The sequence below is a fragment of the Pelophylax lessonae genome (assembly GCF_965119305.1).
Source record: "Pelophylax lessonae genome assembly, chromosome: 8".
Lineage (NCBI taxonomy): Eukaryota > Metazoa > Chordata > Amphibia > Anura > Ranidae > Pelophylax > Pelophylax lessonae.
In genome coordinates, this window is record NC_138775.1 from 37,880,160 (window position 1) to 37,898,789 (window position 18,630).

Consider the following 18,630-nt stretch of genomic DNA (forward strand, 5'->3'; position numbering starts at 1 on the left):
CAGAACTCTATTAGGAAAAATCTGTCATCCCCCTCTTTGCACAGGTCGATGAGTAAGCATTGTCACAGGGGTTGATTTACTATAATTGGAGAGTTTAAAATATATTGCAGCTCTTGTTTTTTTTTTTTTTGTCAAAGCCTAAAGTGATTGTAAAGTCTCGTTTAAAAAAAAAAAATTATATAATACCAAACATGTTATACTTGCCTCCTCTGTGCTGTTGGTTTTGCACAGAGCAGCTCCTCATGGAGGCAGAATGGCGGTGTGCCGTTGTAAACACGGCAGACCGCTGTTCTGTCAATAATGAACACCGGGATTCCTCTTATTTAAGAACACAGGTTTCTGTGTTCATTTAGAAAGCTCATCCCCCACACAGTTAGAAAGCACCCCCACTAGGGACACATTTAACTTTTTGATCCCCCCTGGTGTTAACCCCTTCCCTGCCAGGGTTATTAGTACAGTAACCGTTGATATTTTTAGCACTGATTACTGTAGTAATGTCACTGGTCCCCCCAAAAGTGTAAAAAATGTCAGTTAGGTGTCCGATCTGTCGCAGTGTCGCAATCCCGCTAAAAATCGCTGATCTCCATCATTACTAGTAAAAAAAAAAAAAAAAAGGCCTTAAATCTTTCCCCTAGTTTGTAGACGTGATAACTTTTGCGCAAACCCATCAATATACACTTATTGAGATTTTTGTTACCAAAAATATATAACAGAATACATAGTGGCCGAAAATTATGAAAAAAAATAGAAAAATGGCAGAGGTGATCAAATACCACCAAAAGAAATCTCTGTGGGTAAAAAAAAGGACATCAATTTTATTTGGATACGGTGTCGCACGACCGCGCAGTTGTCAGCTAAATTAACGCAGTGTCGTATTGCAAAAAATGGCCTGGTTATTAAGGGGGTAAAACCTTCCGGTCCAGAAGTGGATAACTTATTTTTTACAGTGCTAGGCTACATGGAATTAAAAACAAAGTAAGTTCTGTTAGAAGGCACGAATCAACATGACAGCCACATGGAGCTCACAGAATAGAAAGTGGGTAATTGCAACCTTCATTATCTCTCAAGAAAGGGTTTATGTGAAATATCTAGGCCTAGATCTTTGGGACATTGGCAAAATGGCTGCCTTTGCCATGCAAAATGGCAGCAAGCTAAATAATGTGCGGTAATTCATGGTTCTGGAGGTTGGGCCGTACTGCTGCACAGAATACTCAGTAGCAGATCACATTTCTGGAGTATGTTCCATCACTCTTTCTTTCCACGTTTTCGTTTCGGTTGCAGCTCTACTTCCACTGGGTAGTGATCGCTGACCGCCAGAGCCTGTAATAAACATATATTATCATGAATGTAAGATCATTAAAAGGGGTTTTACAAACTCTTTGTGAGATTGTAAACCTTGATTCTGTTATTCTAATGTCAGTGGTTAATAGTGGATATACAGGAGACATGGCAGGAACAAAAAACAAACTTGACTATTAGTACCCGTCTGTAATATATTTTGCTGATTTAAACCGTTTGAAATCTAAGGAAAATTGGTCTTCCAAGTTCCAACATCTGGGAGTCTTAGTAGAAGATAGACTTAACAAAAGCATGCAATGTCAAGCTGCAGCTGCCAAAGCTGGCAGAATATTAGCATGCATAAGGAAGGGGATGTATTCCAGAGATAAAACTATAATCCTGCCACTTTATAAAACTCTGGTCCGGCCACATCTGGAGTATTCTGTCCAGTTCTGGTCGCCAATCCTCAGAAAGGATGTGCTGGAACTGGAAACAGTCCAAAGAAGGGCAACTAAGCTAATTAGGGGATTGGAGGACTCAATTTAAGCCCCGTATACACAATCAGATTATCGAACGATCTGTCGTCTGTTTTTTGTGGCATGCTAGTCTGATGTGGAAAGGGAAGAGGTTATTTTCATACGAACGTTCCCGTACGACAGAATTCTACTTCAGAAGTGATGTCATTTGTTGGATTGTTTTGTATGTGTTCTTTCGTCTCTGAGCATGCCTAGTCTTGCTCTTAAGATTTTTTTCCGTCGAAATCTGTACTAATGAGACGAAAATCGGACATTGATTTGATCTGCACATCAGGATTTTGTCAGCCGAAAAGTCAGAGTCGGCTGTCGAAAGCACCATACTAACAATCCGAAAATCGGCAGACCGGTAGTCGTACGAATTTTCCCATCAGATTTTCTTATCGTGTGTACAGGCCTTTACTCTCCCTAGAGAAGAGACGCCTCAGAGGGGACATGATAGCGGTTTACAAATACCTCAACGGTGATCTCAGCATAGAAAAAAACTATTCAGTCGCAAGGAGTGCAAGGCCATTCAATGCGATTAGAGGAGAAGCGATTTAACCTCAGGCTACACAGAGGGGTTTTTACAGTAAAGGCAATAAGATTGTGGAACTCGCTTCCACAAATGGTAGTAACTGCGGGGAGTATGGCTACTTTTAAAAGACTCTTGCACATACATCTCCAAGATTTAGGGCTCTTTCACACACTCCGTCCGCTGGACGGAGTCCGTTTTTCTCAGCGGGGGATCGAGCCGCCGATCCCCCGCTGAACAGCAGGAGGACAGCTGTGTCTCCGCGCTGTGTGCGGAGACACAGCTGACAGTTCCCCATGCATCTCTATGGGGGAAATCGGATGTCAACGGACCATCAGTCCGTTCTCACCCGATCCCACCCGATCCCATCCGATCCGCTGGACGGATGGAAAATAGGGTTTCCATCTGTCCAGATTTGACGGATCGGGTCGGATGTCAGCGGACATGTCTCCGCTGACATCCGATGCCCCATAGGAATGCATGGGGGGACCGTTCAGATCCGCCAAAAAAACAGACAGGTGGATCTGAACGGTCCGCCTGTGTGAAAGGGGCCTTAGGGGTATGGGTAATGAATATGCCCACACACACCTACACAGGTTGAACTGAATGGATTATTGTCTTTATTCAACCTCAAATACTATGTAACTATGTAAGTTCACCTGTCATGAAATACATTTTTAGACCTCTCTTGGTGTGCTCCATGAGGTCCTTGGGTGTACGTGAGCTGCCTAAAGCTGGCTGTATACTAGTACGGTAGATCTTCTAACGGACCTTCGTATGAAAATTATATATATTTGAAGACTTGGTGAAGGTTGTTTGAAAGTACTTCAATATTTTATTTGCTTTTAACAATTGATTTTGTAATGAATGGTCTTTTTCCCCAGACGAAAAGCACAATCACTGTTGGAAATTTTATTCGTTCAAGAAAATTTTCTGCATCACCACTGCTGTAATACATCACTAACGTTCCGAAAATCCAAGAATGTTCTTAAAACAAAAAAATTTAACACATTTTACTAGTTTATGGCCAGCTTTAGTCTGAACATCAAGTTCTATGAATCCTGCCTCATTCTACAATCATTAGCCTATGATCTAGCTCAGTGTTTCTCAACCATTTTTCAGTCAAGGCACCCTTTAAAAATTATGGACAATCTCGAGGCACCCTTTAAAAATCATGGACGGTCTTGAGGCACCCCATTTTAACATGTAAAAACTATTCTAATAGTTTTACATAATGCAGCAACATTCACAAGTCCAAGTAGGACACCCAACGCTAGAGGGGATTTATTCTTTCAATGCAAATACACTTTTGCACACTGGTACTGACTAGTATTCCAATGTTTATCTTCTCCCTCAGTTTTTCTCCATCACTAATGTGCTAATGTGACCCCACAGCTGATGGGGAAGGGCAGGGGAAGGTCAAACAAGGATGCTATGCAGGCGATAGACATCCTCCTTATCAGCTGATGATGTAATTGGTCGTTAGGACGCGGGCAGCTAGAAGGTTGTAATGGTGTACAATGAAAAGCTGTGACATAGTGTAACTAAAAGGCAGCCTTCATCCACACGCAATCTTATATACAATTTTTGGGAATATTATAGGCAATTTGCCAAGGCACCCCTGAAGTAACCTCAAGGCACCCCAGAGTGCCTGGGCACACTGGTTGAAAAAGATCTAGCTCTTCACATTCCTTTAAATAAAGGGACAATGGCACATGGACACCTGAGCCCAAGCAATGTAAATTGCAGCATATTCACCCTGCCTGGAAAGCCAAGGTGCTGTGTACAGCCTCCCATAGACATGAATGGTTGTGTGCAGCTGTACTCTGGTATATGCCAGTTTAACCACCCCTCATGCATAGGGAAGGGGGATGTCAGTTGCAAGCTGATCATAGAAGTACATAGGCACAGCGTCCAACTAGAAGGCTAGATATGAATCTTTTAAGTGTTCCAAATATTCCAAAAAAAGTTAAAAATTTAGGAAGGGGGCAAATACTTTTTCACAGCACTGTAAGTAGCACAGGCACATATTGTAAATTATATATTTTGAGGCAACATACATTTTAAATTCCATTATTTGTTCAAACTACAGTTTTATTTTCCCAACATGGACCCATTATTTTATATAAGGTTATTTTAGTGTATCCAAAAAAAAAAAAGCAGACATGAAGAATTAGCTTTTCAAGATAAATTCACTATTGATTTTTTGTCCTGGTCGGTGTTCCATTTATGAATATAATAGAAATCCTGATGCTATTGAAATATCTGGGGTGAAACTTTTCATCTGTAAACATGTCCCCCATGATTTACCCCCCAGCTCACCTCCTCATCTGTCAGGTTATACTCCAATTGGAAGTTAAAGGGCTTGGCGGAGTCCGGAACAATGTATTTGAGGAGATCCTCGTGGACAACTATTCTAAAAGGCAAGAATCAGAGTCATTCCTTAAATCAGTTTACATTTTTATAAATTAAAAAAACATTGTATAACATTTTGATTTTATAAGTAAATATCAAAAACAGCATTCGTTCTGTTTACCCTAAGGTAGGGGTAGGCAACCTTTGAGAGGTAAAGATCTACCTGGACAACATGGAAGAGATCACAGATCACCGGGGTGCAGGATCAAACGAATGTCAATGTAGAAATATAAACTTATCCTCCTTAAAATTTAGCTTCAGTGAGAAACTCAGCATTCACTTCAATTCACATTTTTTTTCAAGTCTGGGGAGCAATTGGTCACCCCCTCAAGGCTGATGCCAGAGTCCATCATGAAAGCAGAACATCTGGTACTTCAGGCTGATTTGCTTGACTACTTTCAGGACAGGCTATCTGCTCTGATTCCTGGCCAGTATAAGTAGTATGTAGGGCAGTGTACAGAGGTCAGTAGGATTTAGGACAGTGTACAGAGGTCAGTAGGATGTAGGGCAGTGTACAGAGGTCAGCAGTGTGTAGGACAGTGTACAGAGGTTAATAGGATGTAGGGAAGTGTACAGAGGTTAGTAGGATGTAGGGCAGTGTACAGAGGTCAGAAGTGTGTAGGACAGTGTACAGAGGTCTGGCATAGGATGTAGGACAGTGTACAGTGGTCAGCAGTGTGTAGGACAGTGTACAGAGGTAAGTAGGATGTAGGACGGTGTATAGAGATCAGCAGTATGTTGGGCAGTGTACAGAGGTCAGTAGGATGTATGGCAGTGTACAGAGGTCAGTAGAATGTAGGGCAGTTTACTGAGGTCAGCAGTGTGTAGGACAGTGTACAGAGGTCAGCAGTGTGTAGGGCAGTGTACAGAGGTCAGTAGGGTGTAGGGCGGTGTATAGAGGTCAGCAGTATGTAGGGCAGTGCATAGAGGTAAGCAGTGTGTAGGACAGTCTAGAGAGGTCAGTAGGATTTAGGGCAGTGTGCAGAGGTCAATAGGATTTCGAGCAGTGTACAGAGGTCAATAGGATGAAGAGAAGTATACAGAGGTCAGCAGTATGAAGAGCAGTGGATAGGGATCAGTAAGGCAGAGTACAGGGGTAAGCAGGACAGGAGGGCAGGGTACAGGGGAATCAAGAGGCAACAGTACTATGGGGTCAGGTGGGTATGGTATTGGGGGGGCCAGGAGGGAATGGTACTGGGGATTCAGGAGGGCACAGTACTGTGGGCTCAGGAAGGTATTGTATTGGGGGGCCAGGACGGAATAGTACTGGGGGTATAGGGAGGGCACGATACTAGGGGGTCAGGAAGGAATGGAAGGTTCGGAGGGTATGGTATTGGGGAGTCATGAGGGTAAGGTATTGAGGGGCCAAGAGGACTGGGGTGTCAGGAGGGCATAGTACTGGGGAGTCAGGAGGGAATAGAATTGGGGGTTCATAGGAGTATGGTATTGGGGGGGTCAAGAAGGAATAATACTGGGGGGATCAGGGGGGTATAGAAGTTGTTACCAGATACAGAATGGAGCAGGGAAGCGGCTGTGGCCTATCTAAATGTTCTGGCACTGATCCCCGCCAACCCTCCACTCTCCTTCATCCCACAAACGCGCTAGATGGATCAAAGAGGAGGAGGGCACTACAATCAGGACTCAGAGAAAAAGCTCTAGCATGTTCCGACAAGAGCCCAAACCCACCTGAGCTATTCTGGTGGCTTGGCTTTTCCCACCCTGCAGCTACAAGTATGCAAGGAGCAGGGGCTGCCTCTGCACCCTAGTATTGGCTAAGCACACGCCTGCGCCGCTCTGCAGCACAGGGAAAAGCACTGGGTCAGCGAGGCAGGGACATGTTCGCCATCTACCCGTCACCTGCCAGAGGTCGCCTAAAATGTGCAATAGGCAGAGGACAGGGATGCTTACATGCCGCAGCCATGGTGTTGACCCAACGTTGTGGAGGGTGAAAAAGCAATCGCTCTTCAGGGGCACCGCAATTGTAAATGGAAGAAACTCTTTCCCACAACCCAGAAATTTTTGGTGAGGGTGGGTGTGCAAAATTCTATATTAAAGCCCATTGTTTTTGGAATGGAAGATAAAGTAAGCTCTTATAGGTGTGATGGACAGTTGTCCACTTGGCCATATACTGAATATTTTATCACAAAAGGATTTGTACTCATTAAATAAATTTTATACCGATCATAGGAGCAGTCTGTAGTGTTGGTGGCTGTTGTGTCTGTGTCATCTGTGATCAACCAGTGAAAACTCTTATCGCTCCTCAGTTGGATTGTTTTCATTCTCTTCCCCGAGACGTAAGCTCCATCAGCATTGAAATCTCCCAGCACCATAATATTCTGCATTTAAAAAAATAAAAATGTTAAAAGAATTGAAAAATTTAAACCGTAAAAAGCACACAACAAAAAACTCCTGAGCACGCATTTACAGTATAATTGTGTAATGTATTGTGGATTCTTTTCTAATGCCTAGTACATGCAATGAGAAAATCCAACGAAAATAACCGCAATCAGATCAATCCTTCGATAATCGAATCGTTAGTACACAGCTTTCGACATCGGATCATGACAGTTCAGACAAATGTTTCCAAAGGAACACGAGTGAAAATGTTTCTTGTTTGATAACAGAATTACCAACTTTAGTGTAATTAGTATTCTATTCGTGCGAAACGAATTGAGTGACCAAGGCCGCGCCTGACTGGAAACTAATGAAAGACTCGGAAGAAGAAAATGGCAATGAAAACAATTATCGTCTACACCAAAACATTTTCTTAAATCAATAGTTTGCATTTTGTAAATAATATTTTATTATCATGTTGATAGAGCTGTGGACTATTTTTTATCTTGTTATGTAAAAAAATATTTATTCGGAGCAAAGAACAATGCACGAAAACTCCTCAGCACTCCGATTGTGTATCGCTTAGCTAGAGGGGTCAGAGGTACATTACATCACTTCTGATAACATGCTAGAATATAGCGGGAAGTTGTATTTTGTTGTAGGAGAATTTTCATACCGTAAGTCCCTTGTTTTCTAAATCAGACAAGCGTGCAAAAAAAAAAAACAATAGATGATCGCTCGTCCAATTTTCTCACAATGTGTACTAGGTTTAAAGTGGTTGTAACCCTAAAAAGACCCACAAATATCCTGTTCCTCTAAGGCATGATCTATAGCACAGTCCTTTAATTTGTACCTTTCTATCTTGTGAACTACCTGGTTGATCCTGCCTGTTCCTGTATCCACTTGTCTGTGCTGACCACAGTAATCATGGCTGCTGAGCCATGATATTGTGGTCAGGTTACAAGGCTCAGTCAGCCCGCTGCTCTGCTGTGAGTGTCTCCCCCTTCCTCCCTGTCTGTCAGCGTGAGAGCGAGTCTCCTCCCTGCCCCTCCCACCACTATTCAGCTGCAATATACAGCAAATATACATGTATCCTCTCTGGATTATGTTGTCATTACCTACTGTGTATGTGTTTTTTATTAATGAAAAGGCTAAATACCTTTTCCCATACCGTTGCTGTCCAGTCAAGTGACCCCCCCCTGCTGGCCGGCTGATGTCACAGGGGAATCTCGGCCCATCACACTGCTCTCCATAGATCGGGAAAGAAGAGCGAAGGGGGATCATGTACCGCACAGCAGCAGTGTGAAAATAGGTATTTAACCTTTTAATTAAAAAAAAAACACATATACAGTAGTTAAAAGAGAAGTATGGGGGTTTTGCAGATTTATATTTACCTAGGTGGATGCAGCACCAGTACGTTGCTCCATCTGTACCCTTCCGGCTCGAACACTGAGAACCGAGCGATCTAACACCGCAGATCGCTCAGTTGTCACAGCTCCCAGAGCAGAGAGCTGGTGACTGTCAGTCACCACTCTCTGCTCTGCCCTCCCCCCCGCCCACTGGAGCGCTGGGCTGTGAGGGGAGTGGGAGCGGCCGGCTCAGGCTCTCTGCAGTTCGCTGAGAGGCTGAGCCAGTTGCCGCTCCAGGCATGTGGGCAGATCCCAACCCCAGTGTCGCAATCTTGCCCCAGCCTGGACCAGCTCTGTGATGTCAGCAGACAGCGGAATTCAGCCTGTCGTCTGTTGATAACAGGTCACATGAGTGCAGAACGAGGGGATACATGTAATGTCACTTTGTGACTTTACAAACACTCTAACTAACTTTATGTAAAATTCTAGCTCATCTATGAACATTTCCTCTTGTGGGGCATGGTTTTAACTTTAGCATGACTACCACTCACAAATAAAATGTTGCCCATCGTTAATTTGTGCTTCAGACCAGCTGGAGACTGCTGTGGAGGAGAACTACATCACATCTATCAAGTCTGTGCCTACAGCAGCCATTCTGTTAAGGGCCCATTTACACCATTACAGTGCTTTGGCATGTATTGCGCTATGGCAGTCCATTCGTTTGAATGAACTACCTAACACATCAAAAATGGTGCATGTACCATATCCATCAGCACATTAGTGAGTTGCCGTGTGTCCATCAGCAAAGTGCACTGTGACATTTACGCATGTAACAAATGTTGCCACTCAATATTGCAGTGCAATAGTGTGAATGGGCCCTGAAAGTGTGATTTAAAAGGGCAAGTACTGTCTTACATGGATCCGGTTATTTCTCTTCCAAAAAATGATATCAAGGAAACACTGCTACATAGCAATTATTACATATTTTATTGTTTTATTGCTTTGCCTGGAGATCTCCTATATTTTAGGGGTACTCATTGGGCTTGGTTCACACTAGCGTCTGCGGTAAAACTCAGCGCTTAATATGCGGGCAGCTGTCAGTGCGAAATGATGGGGAAATTGCATATTTTATATTCCTTATTAAGGTTGGCCTCAGAAATATCTAATAAAGCCGCTAATATTCTGGTTATTCTGGTTACCTTACGTTACTCATCCTATTGGAATGTGAACTGCCTATATGGACATTGGACAAGCCAGCCCCCTCTCCTTCAGGAATTTGCCATTTTCCTTAGAAGGTCATTTTGCTCTGAAGGTGGGCTTGACCATTTCCTATATACAAGACCTATATACCCTAGCTAGAACTTGTAGGGTTAGTCTCACACCAGAGCTTGCGTTATGCATGCGTCTGGCTGATTACCTGGCCATGCTGTATGAAAAGCAGATGGGACTCCATGGTGAAACAGCATCTTTAGCCAAGTATTCTTGTCATATTTTCTTTATCTTTACCTGTCATTATCTTTAATAAAAGTTATACTTTAAAGTATTTGTTTGATCTCTCTTTGCACATATTGAATAAAAACCCTAAAAGAATTTAAACTATCACGTGACCATGATACAACACGGGGTCAGGCAGGGAGCAGTGCGATGAATCTGGTGCAGCTGTGCATAGTAACCAATCAGCTTCCAGGTTTAATTTTCAATACTTAACTGAACATTCTGAAGTTAGAAACTGATTGGTTACTATGCACAGCTGCACCAGATTCTGCGTGAACCAGTTTTAGTAAATCTCCCCCATAGTGACACTTCATGCCTCTGCATGGCAGCACAGTGCAGTGAGTTTCAGTGCCATCCAGTGCACTGCTGCATTTTTTTGGATAGCACAGCACCTCCCATTACACTAGACATATGCGGGTTGTTTCGGTACGAATAAATATTTGGACAAATTTTTCGTTATTCGGAGATTCAGATATATCTGAATACCCAAATTGCAGTATAAATTAAGTTTGCCGAATGCTCCAAATAACGAATTTAAATTAGTCAGCATTTCGGAAATTCAAATTGAAATTCGAATTGAACTCCAGTTGAATTCGAACTGTAAACATATTTCTGAAATCAAAGACTGTGTGTGTTATTAGAGTACCATTTCGAAATAATGCTATTTTGTTAAGCCAAAGGTGATTTAAAAAATCATTGTAATCATTTGATGAAGATTTTTTTTTTGTTAGTTCACTTTGCCACACTTGAACCGAAAAAAAAAAAAATCTAAAGTTTTCAATTTGACTAATTCAAGATTTATCGATTCAAACGTTCCGAGTTGAAAAAATCTGTAAATTTGAAAAAGCCATAAAACAAATTCTAAATACGAATTCCGAATACGAATTCCGAATTTGAATCCCGAATACGAATTGAACGAATCAGCAGAATATAACAAAACAAAAGAACTTCCGGTCAAGTCTGTTGTGACAGCAGTGTGTTGTTACCTTTGTGTCCCATTTTTCGCTCACGTCAAGGTACACATCGTACAACTCGTCTATCTCTTGCACTGAGTCTTTCGGTGTTGTGTGAATGGGGATGAGGACAAAATCCTGTACAGCTGGAATTAAATCAAGCAGACATCGTATCACTATGGGACCAGCTGTGACCACAGTTCAGAGTAATGAAAAGAATAAATGATAATTGGTGGTTATACCTTACTGCACAGTGCAACTTTTTACTCCATCAAAAAAAAAAAAAAACTGTGCAATGCATTCAAAAAAATATCCAAAATACCTACAGAATCTCACAAAAGTGAGTACAGCCCTCACATTTTTGCAAATATTTTATTATGTCTTTACATGTGACAACACTGGAGAAATGACACTTTGCTACAATGTAAAGTAGTGAGTGCACAGCTTGTATAACAGTGTAAATTTGCTGTCGCCTCAAAATAACTTTTTCATTTTCCCTCCCCCATGTCATTTGACTCGTTAGTGTTACAAGGTCATAGGTGTCAATAGGGAACAGGTGCGTTAAATTTGGTGTTATCACTCTCACTCTCTCATACTGGTCACTGGAAGTTCTACATGGCACCTCATGGCAAAGAAGTCTCTGAGGATCTGAAAAAAAGAATTGTTGCTCTACATAAAGATGGCCTAGGCTATAAGAAGATTCCAAGGACCCTGAAACTGAGCTGCAGCACGGTGGCAAAGACCATACAGCGGTTTAACAGGACAGGTTCCACTCAGAACAGGCCTCGTCATGGTTGACCAAAGAGGTTGAGTGCACGTGCTTAGTGTAATATTCAGAGGTTGTCTTTGGGAAATAGACATATGAGTGCTGTCAGCATTGCTGCAGAGGTTGAAGGGGTGGGGGGTCAGCCTGTCAGTGCTCAGACCATACGCCCCACACTGCACCAAATTGGTCTGCATGGCTGCCATCCCAGAAGGAAGCCTCTTCTAAAGATGATGCACAAGAAAGCCCGCAAACAGTTTGCTGAAGACAAGCAGACTAAGGACATGGATTACTATGCTTTCTGCTTCCCCCTACAGTGCAGTACCCGGCTGAATGAGGAAAGGTACTGTGCTAAAACGTTTTAAGAGGGCTTTTTACATGTGTGTGTGTGTACATGTGTCTTTGTAAGTGTACATGTGAGTGTCCGTGTGTGTGCGCGCGCGCGTGTGTGTACACGTGAGTGTCTGTGTGTGTGTGCGCGCGTTTGTGTACATGTGTCTGTATTTGTGGACGTGTGTGTACTTTGTGTGTGTATGTACGTGTGTACGTGTGTGTCTGTATATGTGTGTACATGTGTCTGTATGTGTTTTACCACTCCTCCAACCTGACATGTGAATAAGCCCTTGGTTCACATCTGTGTGGCTGTGTGTAGGGCAGCCCATTCATTTCAATGGGCTTCCATACATGCAGAAATGCAGGAAAAGAAGTCCCTGACCCTTTTTTAAAAATTGCGCCGCACCAAAAGCACCCCACGTTTGCCAATGTGTGGGGTACCATTAAGAATTAATGGCACCCCTAAAGAGCGAGCCTCTTGAGGGACAGGGGTGCCTCAAGACTAAAAATACTTTTCACGGGCGCCCCGACTGGAGAAGGGTTGAGAAACGCTGCTGTACATATACAATAGTAATACATAGTAACAGGGCTTTTTTTCTGGGGGAACGCGGGGGAACGCAGTTCTGGCACCTCCAACACTGAATGTAAGTGTGTAATTGCAAGGGGTGCTGGGGAGTGATAGAGGGTCTATTAATGATGGTTGCTGGGGATCTATTGTCGCTGGTGGGGATATTTGTTTGCATGGGGGTCTATTGTTGCTGGTGGAGGATCTTTTTTTTCATGGGGGTCTATTGTTTCTGGGAGGGGGTCTTATATACCTGGGGAGTCAGTTGTTGCTAGGAGGGATCTACTGTTGAGAGAGAGGTCTATTGTGGCTTCCTGCTGGAGAATCTGTTGTTGCTGCTGGAGGTCTGGTGGATCTATTATTGCTGGGGTGGTATTTTGTTGTGGGGGGGCATTGTTGTGTGGGTGATCTCTTGTTTCTGGGGGGGGGGTCTATTGTTGCTGACTGCAGGGGATCTATTTTGCTGCTTTTCTTGTTATAATTACCAAGTTCCATGCAAATTACTTATCATCACAGAATGCTACTGGGTTCTGTGTTCTCTAAAAGGGGCGGTACTGGGAGGTGGGTAGGGGGTGGGACCAAAGGGACGTGCTTGGGGTGGGTATGGGGCGGAGACAAAGAAGGGGGGAGTTCCTGCACCTACTCTCTGAGAAAAAAAGCCCTGCATAGTAATAAATATACACGAATGTATAATAATACTTTATTTTCACATACCAGTCTTTTTGGATTCAAACCTGATGATAAATGGTTCACGTGCAAAGGAATCCTCATCGCCCTTCTGCATGTCTAGATATTGATACTGTTCCTTTACCTTCACCAAGTCTCCCCTGAAACCGCAACCACATATAACATGTAACCATGGATGGTTATGATGGGTTTTGACATCCTAACATTACTGTGTATAATCAGGACATTCAGTTTTCAATGGGTTATAAAAGGGTTAGGACCTCTTTCAGGCTTCTTTTGCTGTCTGTGTCCCCATTGACCAGATGTCTCTACCCTTCCTGTGTCGTTGACAGTGTGTAAAGCCCACAATCAGAAAATCGTACGAAAAATACCGCTTTCTAAGCAATCGTTCGATAATCTGATCGATAGTACACAGTTTTCGAGAGCTGATCATGACAGTTCATCCGAAATTATCCAAAGGACGAACACCACAATTTTTACTTGTACGACAGCAGATCGTACGATTTTCGTTTAATCAATATAGTTATTGTCCAAAAATACAATACAAATAGAATACAATACATAGCATCACTTCTAAAGTTGTATCCTGTCGTACGAGAATTTTTGTAAGTTGAGTAACCTCTTCATTTTCGATATGGAGGCTAACATGCGGAAAAAAGGGACCGTCCAATATTCTCATTGTGGGTTTGAGGCTAAAGAGGGACAGGAAGTGACTGAAAAGCTTTGCAGACCTGTGACTGCCTACAATACAAACTAATCACAATAGGACCCATGGGGGCCAAGGAAATGTAAAGCACGTTAAACAAACCTCAGAACTGTCATCTATACTGTACAGTTATAGATGGATGAATGTCACTTACATTCGTGCAGGCTTGTAGTTTCTGTAATACATTAATTCCTATGATTGTCAGCTCCATCTAATGGCCAAAATGCGTCCTTAACTACCTTAATGAGAAAAAATTCAGCATTTTGTCCACTAGATGGAACTGACGGTCATAAGAAATATTATATTACAGAAAATACAGGGAAATTCATCCAGCCTGCATTAATGTGTGTAACATTCGTCAAATGAAGGTTTTAGAAACAGACTTAAAGTGCATGTCAGGGCAAAAAACAAAAAAAATATATATATGCACTACAGATTTTTAATACATACACATTTCCCAGTGTTTTATTCTTTTTAACCACTTCTGGACCGGAAGATTTTCCCCCTTAACCACTTGCCGACCGCCGTACGACTATTTACTGCGGCGGTCAGCCCCGTACAGGCAAAGTGACGTAGTACTACGTTGCTAGCCTGTGAGCCTCTAGGGGGCGAGCGCGCGCCGCCGGAGGCACGCTCCTGCCCCTGCTCGTTCCCTAACATGTCCACGCGTGTGACCGGCGGACACGATGTCCGCCGGTCACTCGCGATCTCCCCGTGGAGAGGGAGAAAGGCAGGCGGCTAATGTAAACACAGCCGTCTGTCATTCTCCCTGATCTAACTGCAGAGATCATACGATCCTGCTATGTAGGATCGTATGTCTCTGTGGTTACATCACTATAATTTCCAAAGGGATTTGCAGAGGGCTAAGGGCATGTTGTAAATAATTTATCTCAGCTCCAACCTGCCCAGTGAATTATAAAGAAAGGCTTTATTAGTAGCTGTATTTCAACCACAGCATTAGTGGGAAAGGTGACAACTTGACTTGATATTGGGTTTTTTATTCTGAAATGTTGTCACCTTTTCCACCTCTATCTGTACTAGGCATCTTTTAGTTGTCATTGGTATTTACTTTTTAGTTTATGTAGTTCCTGTATGTCTAGTTTAGTTATGTTCTTTGAGAAGGCTCTCTGGTCAGATTTTTTATGGCTATCTGTGCATACTATTGTTGACTTAGGGCCAGTTCATCTCAGAACGCAATGCGGGAAAACCACATTCCGTGCTCTATTCCCACACCACATTTAAAGCGCATTGCTTTTGCGCAAGGCCATCTTTAATATTGATTGGACCCCGGGCAAACAGTTTCTTGGGCCCTCCCAAATCCACTTGTCACCTTTTGTGGGCAGTGCAGGCTCAAGGGGGAGCTGCTTTGGGCCCCACAGCAATGACTGGGCCCGGGGCAGCTGCCCCTTTTGCCCTGTGTTAAAAAGACAGCCCTGCTTTTGCGATCTGCAATGGTTGTCAGTGTTAACTTAAAGCAAAGTTCCTCCCAAAAGTGGAAGCTCTGCTTATCTGTCTCCTCCCCCTCTCTCCGGTGCCACATTTGGCACCTTTCGGGGGCAGTGGGTACCTATTTTTGACAGGTACCCGTCCCCACTTTCGTTGGACCTTCAGAAGTTCGGCCCCCCTCCTCCTTCTCCGCCGCTGGGCCATTCAGGAAGCATAGTGCGCTTCGTGGCTGCCAGTACAGCAGAGGCACTGTGTTAACAGTCAGCCCAAATAGGGAGTTGCGGAGTGACTCCCCTGTGTGACTCCAATCCTGAGGAAAGGGATGGGCCATTCCTCAGAAATGGGGTCACACTGGGGATTCCCCCCAAGGCTGACTCTCTGTAAAACTGAAGCAAGAGGACTGACTGAAGATGAGTTATCAGACCCACTGCAGGTTCCCGCCATTACACTTCCAATATCTGATCTTCCTTTTGACTGAGCACACTTCAACTCACAGCATCCTCAACCATTATTCATTTTTTATTATATGACTTTAAAATAATTTGAGTGATGCATTAGAATGACTGTTTAGTACCAAATTGGCCAACTGCCACTTTTTTGGCTCCCAAAATAACGCCTTCTTTGCACCTAATTGGTTATTCTGTGTGCCCGCTTACATTTCTCTTGTCACCTCATTTCACAGACAAATACTGTAGCTAATGGGAAAGGCTGTAAGATTCTGGTACCTCTGGTACCCTTATTTTCCATTTTCTTTTCAAATATGCGTCCCACCTTTCTAATTGGGTGGTACGCATACACCTTTAAGACGGATGACGTCATCGCCGAGCGCCGCAGAGCGGCTATTTCAACCGCCGGCGTTCTCTCTCACATTGTTCGTTCAACCTGCCTGTGTGTCCACATGCTTACAAGCTTGTCTTGCTACCGGAACCTCCAGCTATTCTCTTTTACTTGGAAACAGACCGGAACCTCGCTACTGATCCCTGTATCTCACTACTGGATCACTCCCTCACTACTGGACCCTTCTACTACTAACCTTACTAGTGATAAGTACCCCACAGGGGAATCCTCCATAACCTTACTTACACTATCTACCTCTGCACATTAAGGACTGTTACTATCTATGCATACTAATTCTATCATCTGCACTGTTACATAGATTGCTAGCTCTTGAGTCTACTACCATCTATCCTTGCACTGGGTTAGTCTATCCTGTATTTGTCATCTGCTGTCCTTACCACCTGTTACCATACTCGATTACTAACCTATCTGCATTCTACCTAATACCATCTAATACTCTCCTGAACATTTCTATCAAGTGCTTACCATCTCTGTCACTGTTCACACCTGTCCCTTCAGCACATCATCTTCATACTATCATATGCATCCTATCACTCCAGGAACATCTTATTGAGTGTGTATATCTGTATGCTGAAGCTGACAGGCCCACAGTGATGAGTCTGGAGAGTTGGATCTGGTTATTCAACACATCTCTACATGACTACTGAGTGGAGATTCTGCAGCTGAAAATCCAGCCTACTACAAAAACGCAGGAGCGTTACAAAGGCCTAGTGAAGGGGGGGAGTGGGTCATGTTCCATCGGAGCGGCAGTGAGGTCTTTGAGGAGATGGACACTGCGGTTGGTCAGCGGGGTGGACTGGAGAAAATCCCCACAGCCTTATTGACTGTTTTTGAGGGTGGGCTGTTCTGTTATGGCAACCAGCTGTGAGGTAAAATAATAGCAGGAAGAAGGATATCTTGGGTGTGTGGTAGGGGAACGAAAGGGAATCCGGGGTTTCCAGAGTGTGGTGAGGGGAGGTGTAGGTGGTGATCCCTTTTGAGAGGTGGGGAGGGGCTAATGTGCAACATGGTGGTTGATGTTGCATGGCAACATGATTTTGTTCACAGGCTGTGTAACTGAAGCTGATATTTTCATGCATGTGGATGACATATCTCGGGGACTTGTTCCTCCATAGGCAGCTCAGTCATCTTGCCAAAGAAGGCAGGAAAACACATGGGGGCTACTAGGATGTCACTTTAGCCGGGCCAATTCATACCATAGTGTATGTGGATTATTTCCCTGGTTAACGTAAAGGCCCATTCACGCTGAAGATGTTTGGATGTCCTTTAGTCTCAAATCCGAACTCTGAACTCTCGCTTTTTACTACTTCATTGTGTTTGGGTAAAGATCTGCTATAAAGAGGAACTAAACTCTCTTAACCACTTTAATACAGGCCACTTTCACCCCCTTCCTGCCCAGGCCAATTTTCAGCTTTCAGTGCTGTCACATTTAGGATGACAATTGCATGGTCAGGCTACACTGTATCCAAATGTAATTTTTATAATTTCTTTCACACAAATATAGCTTTCTTTTGGTCATATTTAATCACCGCTGGGTTTTTATTTTTTACTAAAATAAGACAGAAAATTTTGAAAAACAAAAAAAAAGTTTTTCTTATTTATTGTCAGTAAATTTAGTAAATAAGTAATTTTTCTACTTCACCCTTCACTGATGTGTGCTGATGAGGCGGCACTGATAGGCTGCACTTATGGGCACTGATGAGGTGGCACTGATGAGGAGTAGGGATGAGCTTCGAGTTCGAGTCGAAGGTAAGTTCGACTCGAACATCGCTAATTCAATCGTTTGTCGAATGATGATTCTTTGCAGGATATTCGAGTTTCCCATAGTGCACTGCATGTGCGCCGCGCGTTATGTGATTGGCCAAAGCCTGCACCCTGAACTCATGCCTTGGCCAATCAAATGATCTCTGCCATGATTGGACTAAAGGCAGGCTGCCTTTAGCCAATCATGACTCAGGGGCCAAGTACACGCCCCACACTACATAAAGGCTGCTCGCGCAGCCGCAGCGTGTAGTGTCATAGTGCGGGCAATGAGACAGGGACAGGCACGCGATTCAGGCAGGGAGAGAATAGTTTTTTTGGAGTCAGACAGTGCAGAGAGACATTTCTAGCAGTGTAGGGAGGGACAGGTCCCTGTGTGAGGTAGGGAGAGATTGATTTCTTTACATCATATCAAACAGTATAGCGCCAGTGAGTGAGTAGCAGTGTAGGGAGGGCCAGGTTTCTGTGTGAGGTAGGGAGAGCTTTCTTTCTTTACATCAGATACCAGTCACAGTATTGTTCATCAGTCAATTTCTACAACATTCTATAATATTCACAGACCTGTAGGAATAGGGATCACTGCAGATATCAGCCACTGTAACCATTGCTCAGTTGTGGATCTTTCTATAGGAATCTCAGAC

At 43.5% G+C, this 18,630-nt stretch overlaps 1 protein-coding gene across 1 annotated transcript in view; it reads right to left on the reverse strand.

Annotated features, from left to right (window-relative positions):
* Nucleotides 1–1,245: 1,245 nt before the first annotated feature.
* The window catches only part of LOC309562139 (deoxyribonuclease gamma-like), a gene marked incomplete at its 3' end in the record, with an annotated part of 59,501 nt that continues 42,116 nt past the window's right edge, over nucleotides 1,246–18,630 (reverse strand). The window contains exons 5-9 of the mRNA XM_082266265.1: nucleotides 13,246–13,358; nucleotides 10,904–11,016; nucleotides 6,919–7,076; nucleotides 4,648–4,741; nucleotides 1,246–1,320 (exon numbers count right to left, since the gene is read on the reverse strand). Of these exons, the coding sequence (XP_082122391.1) occupies nucleotides 1,246–1,320; nucleotides 4,648–4,741; nucleotides 6,919–7,076; nucleotides 10,904–11,016; nucleotides 13,246–13,358 (553 nt within the window). The remainder of the gene's footprint in view (nucleotides 1,321–4,647; nucleotides 4,742–6,918; nucleotides 7,077–10,903; nucleotides 11,017–13,245; nucleotides 13,359–18,630) is intronic.